Genomic DNA, 12,702 nt, shown 5'->3' on the forward strand with positions numbered 1-12,702 from the left:
TCAATGAAACAGAATTAATGAGTGAAATGGATTAGGCATTTCCTAACTATAAAAACTAAATGGTGAAGTAGCAGTGAAGGGTGTCCGAGTGAGTCGGAGGAAGCAGTGTCGAAAAAGGGGTGCAGAGAAGTGATATAGCAGCTATCACGGTGGTGGCTGATTGAAGGATCATGTTCAGACCTTGCTTGCCCTTCGTGCGAGCCCTTGGGGCCAAAGCGGCTCGCCCTGTAATCCTACTGAGGGCCCAAAGTGGGACGGTGGTGGAGTGCAAATGCAGGCCTTGCTTTGGGTACTTCTGAACTCAATTTTTTATGTAAAAGCAGAAGATTGATACAATTGTTAATTGAGCCCGCGCCTGCCACCCCTGGGACGCAGGGGAAGGCTTCAGGTTGGTGAGGAATTGAAATGCAAGCGTGATGTAAAACTGAGCTAAGATTGATCTAATGAATCTCTCTACAAGTAAATAGAGATTGAGGCCCCTGTTGTAACGCCATTAGCATTTTATCCCTAGTCACAGCTGACACGGAAAGAGGTTTGGCTGTGGAGCTGGTAAAACATGCTCGTGAGAGGCTGCCGCCCGTCCCACCCGCTCCCGCGGCTCTCGGGGTGTAATTGGTGCTCACATTTTAGATGCAACTGCGTGCTCTTATGCCAAGCAGCAGGCCCCATTACTCGCCAATGCTGGGGTAAATAGGAAGCATGCAAATGTCTACTCATTCCGTGCGTGTAATGTGGGAGTCCCCAATATTGACTTACACGGGAGCCAGGCACCGGCAGGTAAAGCGCTTTGGTAATGATCCCAATTTAAGGAAGCGCAAAAGAAATGCGCGCCCCATAATAGAAGATACAGCTCACCATGCTGAGCTGCAACAATTGTGAACAACAACAAGGAGAGGAGGGAGCGGAGGGGTGTCATGCCCCCAACCACGACCGGCTCTTATATTTGTCGGCAGGGTCGGACGCGTTCATCAGGGAGGAATAACAAAAACAAGCATTGGCCACGGGCATGCAAGGGGCCGCAAGAGGCAATCTGTGGTGGGGGAGAAGCAGGAGTTGTGTGCGCGCAAAAGTGAAACTGATCGCGATCAGGCGCTGAAAGCTGGCTGCTGCTCGCACACGTAACTGCAAGCTGGTGGCCGGCAAAAGCCCCTGGTGGCACTTTTAAAACCCACTCACTAAATGTCTTGCCAGACCAGCGCATGCGCTGGCTCCAGCGAGACCTACAAAACTGAGTATTCCTCCAACAAATTTACAAATTATTAAATTTTTGATTTAATTCACAAACAAATAAAAATAATCTACATTTTGATAGGAAAGTTGGAGCTTTTCTAAATTCAATCGAGTCCACTCATTGTCCATATTTATACTCCATTTGATGCACTTGCACTGCACCCAGAAGTCAATCTGAGGATACCGACTTAATTTTTAGAGTGAAAACTCAAATTAATTCACATTTACAGAAGGTTTTGACATTTTCAACTGTAAGATTGCTTCTTTTTTTATACACACTTTAAAACTTAAATAATATTAGCAGATATATAATAATCAGTTCTGGACTGAGACTAATGTAAGCAACCTGAGAATGATCAACATCTGACTTTCCATGGTAACCCAAGTGAACCAAATCGCAAACTCTTTCACATGTCTTCCTGTATGTATGTTTCCCAGAGAAACCATAAGCCACACACTCGTTCTCTCAACAAGTTTACACAAACTCACTCTACACAAAATCTCTACACAAGACAATATCTGCATCGTTGCTTACAGAACCACAATCCATCCAAAAGCTTCACTATCACCCATAACTAGATACTTCACCTTCAAGACACCTTTAAACTCCAAAGAGAATGGAAGAACAAGACTCTTCACTCAAGACTAAATTCCACCCCAAAAGAAGGTGTGAATAAGTGGATCTGCTTTATCCTTACTGGAAGCAAAATTATGGCATTAACGGGCAGCAAAAAACACACAACAATCACTTCGATATCCGTAACGCAGCAATGACTTGGCTCCCCTCAAACAAATTAAGCAGGACAAGAACCAAAACCACCAATCCACAGTAAGACAGCATGAATAAATGATCTCCACTTAAAGACTAAAACCAATCTCCCGCACAAGAATTGTGGGGCTCACCACAAGTAAATATTTAACTCTCATGTCTCTCTATGCAAGCAGTCACAAGATCAAAGCAACACAACAAGGCAAAATGACAATCATTGCGCATGAAATCAAGATGTTGTCCCCATGTATGACAACCAACCCAATAACCCACATGGTTGCAACCAGAAAACAATAGAGGACATGCAATCAAACCCTCATACCTCTAGGTTCCGCTTTCAATCAAGCACAGCGACACATTAAATGGTAAGAGAACCACTCCAATAATCACAGAAGACACCACAGAACAGAATTGGCCACATTACCAACTCACACCCTGCCAATTGAGTACAACTTTCAGTGTGGCAGTCAATCTGTCTGCTAATATGCTTTGATGTCTTTTCAAGGGAAAAGGAATTATATAAATTGAACTACAACGTAATAAACAATGTTACCAGATGTATTACATTGGTGGGGGGTGCAAATATTCCAGAAACTACGAACACTTTTCCCTAAGGCAACCCCTTTGTTGCATCTGTGACTTTATCGCATCCTGGAGTGGTTTCAGTTCTTTAAAACGTTTGCACTGATAGGATAGTATTAATTGTCAACTATGCATTCCATGTCCTTACTGGTGTTCATTCCTGTGACCCGATGAAAGATGCAAATGCTAATAAAACTCCAGTTAAAAGGAACAAGCTAACAATGCCACAGCAGTACTAGAAATTGTGACTACAGCACATGATGATATATACAAGTAAATATGAACATGTGTTGCTTTACCTTACCAGCTGTAAGTCGATGTATATTTCAGATCACAATCATACACTACTTACATGAACTTGCTAACCATTCTCCGTTTGGACTGAATTTGACAGAGGATACTGCTTTGGTGTGTCCTGCTAGTGTAAACTTCAAAGCATAATTGGGCTTTACAGGTGCAGGCTGCAGAAGAAAATACACAAGATTCGTTTTTCTTGAGTTTCCTTTCATGGTAATGGCAAACTAATACAAACTTCTAAAAGGATACTTATAGCCAATATAATAGCCTAAAATACTTGCAAAGCCATTGCCACAATGTCACAGAAAGCTAAGTATACTTCAGCGACTATTTGAATAAACATTATAAATGTCCCCAAAGACATGCTCTCGAATGTAACTGCTAAGCAGACGTCCATGAAATGCCTTATTAGCATCAGTGACTTTGAAACAATTACCCACATGGTAAACTAATATATACAATAAAGAGTTGCTCATCAAGATTTTTAACATTTTAGAAGCTCTGCCAAATACTGCTCTTGTAGGACGTGTATTTAAAGAGAAACTATTGCAACGGATTTCTCCCTCAGGAAGCACAAGCATTTAATCTAACTCATTTACTTGGGCTAAACAGATTTAGAGGATATCCCTCATTACAATTTTGATTTATCAGTTTATGATATAAAGTCACAACATAAAAACACACCATTTTTGGGGGGTTACATCAATATTAATAGCAGAAAAGGCTAGGGGGTGGAGGATCAAGGTCAGTAAATGAACTCATGACACATCAGATATGGAAGCACCACTAAAGTTTTGGCCAGACTTCCATTGCTCGAGTACAGCCAGCACACATGGTGCACCAATGCAAAAGGCAAAAAAAGAGTCACAGCTTATATGCGATTTAGCAAACGTGGCGGTTTTCACCGTAAATATTGTAACGACAGAACATAAAGCATTATATTCTGCAGATTTTAATAAAAAGATGTATCCAACTCAAACAAATTAAAAGTTACAAAAATGCACCATGAGGTGCTGATCAGAGACGTTGCAGATGTTAACATTTTAGTTAGTTATTGATGTTTTTGGGTGTTAAACTGGTACTAGTGAGGAAAAATAAGTAATAAAATGACAAATCCGTAAATAGTTTTGCCACTGAACATGCCTTACTACGCTACATTATTTGCCTGTACTGCTGCATAATTTAGTCTACCCTGACCACATAATTGGATTCGTAATTGCCCCAATATTCCTGTGGCCCAGACTAGAAGCTCTGCACGAAACATTCAAAAGTCCAATATCAAGTCATGTTAACAAAAAGTACTGAGTCAGTGAATAAGTCCATTAGGAAGAGGGAATACCTTGCTTTGATTGGATGAAGAGGAAGGTGTCGATTGTGTTTTGGTAGCTTCAGTTTCAGGTTTCTTCTCTTCTGTTGCCATGGTTGTGTGGTTGAAAAAAATAGTATTTGATGCTGTTCGAAAGAGGATTCAAAGCGAGGACCTTGGAATACAGGAAACAGATATGCTAGCTAGTCATCTATAAATGCAAAAAAAAAACACAAGTCAAATACACAGTGCTTAAGATTTCATAAACTCACGCAAAGAAAAACAAATTCTAGGAAAATTGAAGAATTAAAACATTCAAAACCCTAAATTTACAAATGGGATTCAAAACATGGCTTGGTACGTTCATTGTTTGCAGACTCCTTTCTCCTGTTCCCATCCTTCATAGCTTTAGCGAACCAAGAGAGAGGATATCAACTGGTTAGACGTCGTTAACAAATATGATGTAGTGGTTCTCCAAGAGACATGGGATAGGGACTGCGACTTCTGGATGGATGGTTACACCTCGTATTTTGTCCCCGCATTGAGGTCAACAGCAGGAAGGGACAGAGGGGGTCTTATGTTATTAGTTACCGTGAACATAAGGGGAAAAGTAAAAAGGGTAGATTGTGTTTCACATAACTTTCTTGCCTTAGAACTAAGTCTACCCGATAATACCAAATTGATACTTGTGAATTGTTATAACTCCCAGCAAGGTGATTCTCCAAATGAACATCTGGCTTGGTTGACAGAATTTTTAAATACTTATAATGTAAAGCAAACCACTTTCTGCCAATATATATTGTTGGGTGATTTTAATGTACATCTTTGTAGTGAGAATTGTTTTTTATTTGATTATGATTTATGATGGTCCAAATTTCACATCCCGCAGCATTTTGAACTCACTAATAAGGGGGAAGCCTTGGAAAAACTCCTGTCTACAAATGATCTGTATGAAGCAGGGTTTTCTGATAAAAAGCACTCGCATAGCCACGTACATAGGCAGGGATTGTGAAACAATTGATTATATTTTTCTTTCTCCAGGACTTTTAAGATGGGTTATCGCGTATAATGCTATAAATTCATCCTTTAGTGATCACAATCCAGTGATGATTGAGCTGGTAGATGGCCTTTCTCTTCTTAATAAAACCGCTTCGCCACGCACGAGCAGTAGTGGAGGTTAAGGCTAAAGATCAAAGGAGGAGGTTAAAGTGGAGCAAAATTGTGCCAGAAGAACCACCATTACCAATAAAGCGGCATATGATTTAAACATCTGTGAGGATGTCCTCTCCAACAGGGAGGAAGTAATAAGTTCATTTGAAGCCATCTGCGCTCAGGTGGCTAAAGATCTTACTATCAATAGCCAACCAGCTAAAAAGAAAGTGGTAATGGGTTGGTTTGACCATAACTGTACTACATCACATAACCTCCTTAAAAAAGCTCTTCAGGAGCGCCCTAGGAACAAAGCTCGGGTGGCTCAGTGTAGAAGAGAGTACTCAAAAACTGTACAAGCAAGGAAAAATGAAATTAAACAAGAAGCATGGGCTGAGCCTATGGACAAAGCTACTTTAAAAGACAATGCAAATTTTTGGTCCATCATTAATACCCCTCGGTTTTCTGGTTCCCAAAACAATGCACTAGAACTAAACATACCCGAGGCGGAATGGCTAAAACATTTTGAAAAAATATATGGAAGCCACATGGACCTGGATATCTTTGTTGCCCCAACCTCGGAACCCCCTGTTACACCAATAAGGTTTCATATAGCGGAAGTTATCAAAGCAATAGAGGGCACAGCAGGGAGAAAGGCACCAGGCCCAGACTGGGTACCCTCTGATATGTACAAGGCAAACCCCTTGTACTGGGCAAACATCTTGACCAACGTCTTTAATACCTCGGCCTGCGTGGGACCCCCTAAGTCTTGGTCATGATCAATAATAAATCCAGTGTTTAAAAAAGGTCAAAGAGGAGACCCCAGATGCTATAGGCCTATATCCCTGCTAGATTCCTCTATAAAAATCTTGGGAAAGGTTATCTTAGCAAGGATCACTAAGTGGGCCTCGGTCAACAACATACTGTCCGACGCTCAATATGGCTTTAGAGCAGGGAAAAGTACTGAAGACCAATGCCTGAATCTTCACCTGATCATAGCTAAATACACGAGGGCGGCCAGAGGCTCTATCTTCCTGGGTTTTATGGATTTGTCCACGGCCTTTGACCTTGTCAATAGGTCAAAGCTGTGGAGTATGCCCCTGGAGATGGGTCTCGACCGGTCCTTAGTGTATTTCCTGGCCGAGTTGCATAGAGATCTATAGGCCTCAATCAGGATGACTAATGAGGGGAAATGTACATCAAGTTTTAAATCAGGTAGAGGGGTACGCCAGGGATGTATTTTGGCTCCCATGCTGTTTACGCTATACGTAAATTCTCTGGAGGTACAATTGTTAACAGCTACGCCCGACGTCCCTCGTATGGGAGGCTCCCCGATTTCGGTGCTCCATATACGGAGAACGCCGTATTACTAGCTAGGACCCCGTTGGCTCTGCAAAGACTGCTGGATGCATTCGGGGATTTTATGAAAAGCCTGGACCTGGTAGTAAACCATGGCAAATCACACGTCATGTCATTGGGTGTTTCTAAAAACAAAGTTAAGACATTTTTCTGTGAAAAGGAAGAAATCTCCAGAGTAAAGGTTTTTACCTATCTAGGAGTAGTCTTTGATGATAGGGGTACGTGGTCCCCACAGGTCTCATTAAAGGTAAATGCTGTGAGAAGCTCATCGGCGGCAGTGCTAGGTTTTGCAAAAAGGTTGGGGGGGAAACCTTTCGAGGCAATCCTGGCAATTTACAGGGCTAAGACCCTGGCAATTGCAAGATATGGGGCAGCAATATGGGGTTTTACTAAACCAGACCACATACAAATAGAAGAAAATAAATTTCTAAGGCCTCCCGCAATCCACAGCTACCCATTCTATCCACCTCGAATTGGGGATAGGGTACATAGCAGATATAATTAGCATAGCCCCCATTCTGCTTTGGATTAGAAACTGGTTGAATCCAAACCTCTCTTTAAACCATAAGATCTTAAAGGATTGTATCAACCTAGATAACACAAAGGAAATTCAGTGGCTGGCCTACATAAAAATGTTAGCAGTATATCTGGGGAGACCGGAGATTTTCTACAACCCCGATTCTCTATGTAAATCAGACCTTGGGTGGGTAAAAACTAATTTTACTATGTTAAGGGAGGCAGAGCGGGAAGCTACAGAACTAAACAAGCTATCGGTTAGGGGTCATGTTCTGGTTTCCATGCCACTAATGATGTCTCCCTATCTGTCTACAGTGTCTAACCCTTTCCATAGATGGTTATTGACAAAATTCCGGTTTAACCAAATACATACGATACTGTGGGATTTGCATGGGTGGAGTAAACCTGAAGTAGCAGCTCCGCGCAAATGTGATGACTTTCCCCCCCCCAAGATACTTTGCATTTCATATTTTTTTGTCCTTTGTACCTTGATGCTAGGAAAATGTTTATTCTCCCTTTACTGAAGAATATGAACTTTATTCAGTGTAGACCAGCCTTATTGTTTTTACAATTGATGGAATCCCCTTTAACTATGTTTAGTGTTGCCAGCTTTTTTGTCATGTCGGTAAGAAGTAGGAAGGCAAGACTGAAAGTGGTACAAGAAACCCATTCCTCCTAAAAAAACAGCTGAAGTACATTTCCTAATTGCACTGTAAATGATTGTTAATGATCGTAATATGAATTTGTACATCATTTTTTACTTTGTATATACACTTCTTTTAAATATTTTTAATTGTATTGCATATTTATAGCATACCTTTATGATTTTAATTAATCGAATAAAGTGGTTTTTGACTTGACTTGACTTCACTCTAAGGAAGTGGTAGCTACTTGTCATACCCCAATTTAAAAAAAGTTTTTTTTTTTTTTTTTAAAGTGCCTGCACTCGGTTTCTGGTTTACGATTCACCAGTGATAGCAACCGAGGAAGGCAAGCCAAGAGCAATGATGTCACCTTGTAGAGTGGTGTGTGAAGTATTGGGGTAGTGCCTCATGCCCAGAGAGCGGGCTCCCAACTTGACACAGTGGAATAAGAGTTATATTTACACGTATGGCGGAAAACAAAGAAGTGCGACAATAGGTTCAAAACTAGCATATGCATATCAGTTAGGACTTTAACCTTAGAAGTACTAAAGTCTCAAATTATGGAAGAACCAGGACTATGACTTCTGATCCATCAATAATCATTTGCAATTCAGATTTTACTTTCTTTGCAGGCATTATGGAACATAGACATTATCAGCATACGGGCCAGGGCCATTCTTTTTTTTTTTTTGGGAACACCTTTATTTATCAAAACAAGTACACCGCTATTCAGCCGTACATCCCGGAGGCCAGGCAGCATCTTATTTCAAATCGGGAACATGTACAAAAACAAGGCGATAGAGAATACTAAAATAACAATAAATATAACCAGAGTCAAGAAAGAGAAAAGTAGAGAAAGAAAGAGAGGAAGGAACAGGAAGAAGAAAGTGAAAGGAAAAACAAGGCTGAGGGCAAAAAAGGATATTCTAGGCACATATCACGGGGAGGGGGCGGGGTTCGTACATCCCACTAACAACAGGATGCATGACAGCCAGGTGGACGGGGAGCAGAGACTCAAGATACCACACTTGGAACCTTGGGAAGGGGGAACTACGGAGAAAGGCGGACCTCAGGCTGTGCCATCTCAGGGGGTGCACAGATGTCTCCCCTATACGAGTTCCACGCTCCCCAGATCGACCCCCACATCTTGGGTTTGCCCCGAGCCATGTAAACAGTCTTTTCACGGAGCATGCACCAATCCATGTTGGTTTTCCACAGGCCAACGGTGGGGGACGTGGAAGCACCCCATTTCTGGGCCACATTGTAACCATTCGGGCCCCACACGTTCAGAAGGCAACGCCGGGCCTCCGCATGCAGGGTCACACCGGTCACAGCTCTCATTACCTCATGCACACGTCCCCAATACGAGGCAACTGCCGGACACTCCCAGAGTATGTGCATAAAGGTGGCCACTACGCCACATCCTCTCCTGCATAGTCCATCCTGAGAGAGTCCCATGTGTATCAGCCTTGGGCCTGTGATATAAACCCTGTGGAGTATCTTCAACTGAACAAGTCTCAGCCTGGCCGAGATCGCCACCTCCTTAGGGGAAGAAACCGCGGACTGCCACTCCTCCTCATCCATCTCAATCCCGTCATTCACCCAGAGGTCTCTCAGTTTCACCAGCAGGTCAGTCCGCGCATTAAGCTTTTTATAGATCAAGGAGATGGCGCTATCCGGCATATGGCCGTCCAGTACCCTATCTTCCAGCGGAGATGATTCAGGGACTTTCTCTCCCACGGGCATAGAAGATGTGAGAGCATGCCGAAGCTGTGCATAACGGAAGTATTCCGTTTTATCCAATTGGAACTCGGCCTGCAGTGCCCCAAAAGATTTAACATCCCCCCCTAGCCATCATATCTACAACCCTAGCGATACCAATGAGATCCCACCTGTCGAACCCCTTGGAGTGCCACAGTTTCCCAAGCAGGTCAGAATCGTATAGGGGAGTAGCCATGGTGAGTTTACCCTGCCAACCCAGAGTTTTGGTCACCACCCTACACAGGTGCACCGCCGTCCTAGTGGGTCCAGTTAGTTTCCGATCGGCCAGGGCCATTCTTGATCTGAGATTTCGCTTTTGAAGACTGAATTTTGATTATAAGAAGCAAGACCCTAGTGTGTGAATCGCCCGATTTACAATGAAGTGGCTAGTTGTAACCCGTGTAGCTCATGGGGGGGCAGGACTAATATAGTCCTATTTAAGTTGATGTCTTGTCTAACTGCAGTGTTCTATATTCTTTGCTTTTTGGCAATTGATTTTTTAGTTTTAGTTATACCGAATAGAGTCCATTTGCATAACTCTGTCTTGATATAGCTAGAGATACCAGTATCCTTTATGGAAGTGTAAGGGAGGGGTGAAATTATTGTAGAATTCTTAACCTTCAGAATGAGTTACCAGTCAGTGTTGACTAGGAATTCACAAGTGTGTGAAGACCCTAATCAAGTTTAAGATTTTTCACTTCAGTCAGTCAAAGTAGTAGGTGGTCATTCCATTTTCTTGTAGCCAAGAGGAAATGAAGTTCCAGTTTTTCCACCATCTGCAGCCAAGTACTTGCATTGCAATGGACTTTGAGATGATTGCTAGCATACTTTGACCCACAGCAAACATGCATTCACTGTGTTGAAAATTTGACCAGTGAGGTATGGTCGCATTTTAAAATGATCATATTGTATGGAGCACATTTGGGGCAAATAAGTATGAAAGAATTCACCAGCTCAAGAAGAGGGACTAGGTAATTGTTGAAAAGTAAATAGTGCAATCAAGGCCCGCAGACACCTTCTGAAATGGAACATAACGAAGATCTGAAAGGCAGTAGGGAGACAATGTAAGGAGACAATTTAGGGACCTGGGCTTCAAGAAACATTTTATCCAGTAGAGGATTATTCCCTGTATTCCAGTGTGATACTACTTTGGAGCAAGTAGCAGCTGCTCAACTGAGTCAAAAGCAGAAAACATGCACAGCAGTAGTTCACTGACTGAGATCAGAGTGAAAAATACCTTTTCAACAACTTTACATAAGACAAACACTTTCAGCCTGGTAGAGTCCCTCTTTATTTAGAATAAAAGTGATAAGAGTTGTTTTTATGTCACTTAGGGATTTAACCAGTTGACAGAGGAATTCAAGATTTCTTTTGCCAGTATGGCAGCCGAGACCTTAGGTTTAGGCTTAAAGATGTTTGAATGATAAGAATCCGATGGGGAACTAGACATGCTGCTGGCTTTAACATGGTCAGTAATTTCGGTTTGCGTCAGTATGTTGAATGAGTACAGTGCAGCTTGATTAGGTATGGGAGGCTCTCAGGGAGAGAGTGTTTTGGTTCCAAGTAAAGTAAGGTTAGAGACTTTCATGATGAAGTAGTTTTCGGAAGTATCAGAATTTCTCAGATTGATTTACATTTGTTAAAATGCTCAGTTACAGATTTTTTAAAGTGATTCTGAACAACGCTTTGGTGGAGTATGTACCCTCAACATGTGTTGTGTGTAGTAGGAACCATATGGCCGTTTTGATGGATTCGGTATGGCCTTTGGAGTCACTTTTAACATTTAGATTGAGTGTTTTTGTCCAGTCTTTTTAGGGATCTGGTTTCTGTTGTTCATGGCTTACATAAGAGTTGATACAATAGTTTTCATTCTGGAATACTGTAGGTGTATGGTTTTCAGGTAGTTCACCAGGTCAACGGGCGCTGTTTACCGTTATTGGAACTGTTTTAAAGGCATTTCTGAGCCTCAGGGAAGGTGGGAGGGGGTGGGGTCTCTGGAATTTTGCAATTAATTTCAATGAGCAACAGAAAGGTGACCAGTCAACCTTTGGGAAGGGTCTTTCACTTAGGGAACCACATTTTTAGTAACGTTTGATCCCGTTGAGTTTGAAACTCAATTGTTTGTAGCAAAAACGGCAAATCCATAATCAAGGGGAAAATTCCACAGCCGCAAATATCACGTAATTCTAGATGCTGTCTGTTGAGTACTGGGGTTTTGAAAGGAGCAAATGTTGGCATGGTTATATGAGTTTTGTGTATGGCACTTTGTAGGAATGTCTATAATGATATTCAACAAAATTTCTTCTGGTTCAAACTTGTGCAAGCTGAATGTGGAAGATAATACACAATAAGGTGGTGGGGGGAGCAGATGTTTAGGCTTTCTGGAGCTCATGTTGAAGCTAATCTTTCTGTTACCCCGCAGGTCTAAAACAGAAGCAGTAATCAAGGTCTACTGCACAGTACCTCTAGATACTACAGTAGGCCAATAAGAGACTGTTCAATGTGCTTTTCACAATCTGTTAACATTTATACACAAAGTGACTCATACACTTTATAACAAATTCTCCACACTACAAACATACATTCCTATTATAACACCGCACAAGATCTGAAATTCCTGAGCACTACAAAAATACCCATTGAGCAGTGTCCCAGTTTCATCTACCCCAATACAGACTTCACATGCAGAGTCAATTTCCAAGATAACAGACCTAGCCATCCACTTGAAATACCACCCCAAGCGACTGGAAGTAGAGGGTTCTACACCTTAGGACTCCCGAGTCGGAAAGTAGCTCAAGGCTACTAGGTTGCACAATATAAAGAAAACAAAACGTGTGTCAATTGACTGCATGGACAAGAAGGTTAAACCTAAATGCTGTGATATCAGTTGCTGTCCTCTGCCAAATATGGGTTGCTACCAAACACCATCATTTACCATATACAGTTTAATGTTCCATCGGATAAGCAATCCTAATGATTAGAAAATATATTTAGAAAATACATTAAAAAAAAAAAACACAAGTTGGTCGTACAACGCAAGTGACTACAATCAGCTTTTGTGGTCTTTTGGCAAGCGAATCATTTCCATA

The 12,702-nt window shown here is 41.8% G+C and overlaps 1 protein-coding gene across 2 annotated transcripts in view; it reads right to left on the reverse strand.

Annotated features, from left to right (window-relative positions):
- The window catches only part of WDR5 (WD repeat domain 5), a 140,063-nt gene that overhangs the window by 99,523 nt on the left and 27,838 nt on the right, over positions 1 to 12,702 (reverse strand). For both annotated transcript variants that reach the window (XM_086921057.1, XM_086921058.1), the window contains exons 3-4: positions 4,218 to 4,395; positions 2,934 to 3,042 (exon numbers count right to left, since the gene is read on the reverse strand). In XM_086921057.1, the coding sequence (XP_086777183.1) occupies positions 2,934 to 3,042; positions 4,218 to 4,298 (190 nt within the window). In that variant the 5' untranslated portion in view covers positions 4,299 to 4,395. The remainder of the gene's footprint in view (positions 1 to 2,933; positions 3,043 to 4,217; positions 4,396 to 12,702) is intronic.

The sequence above is a fragment of the Lissotriton vulgaris genome, chromosome 5 (assembly GCF_964263255.1).
Source record: "Lissotriton vulgaris chromosome 5, aLisVul1.2, whole genome shotgun sequence".
Classification (NCBI taxonomy): domain Eukaryota; kingdom Metazoa; phylum Chordata; class Amphibia; order Caudata; family Salamandridae; genus Lissotriton; species Lissotriton vulgaris.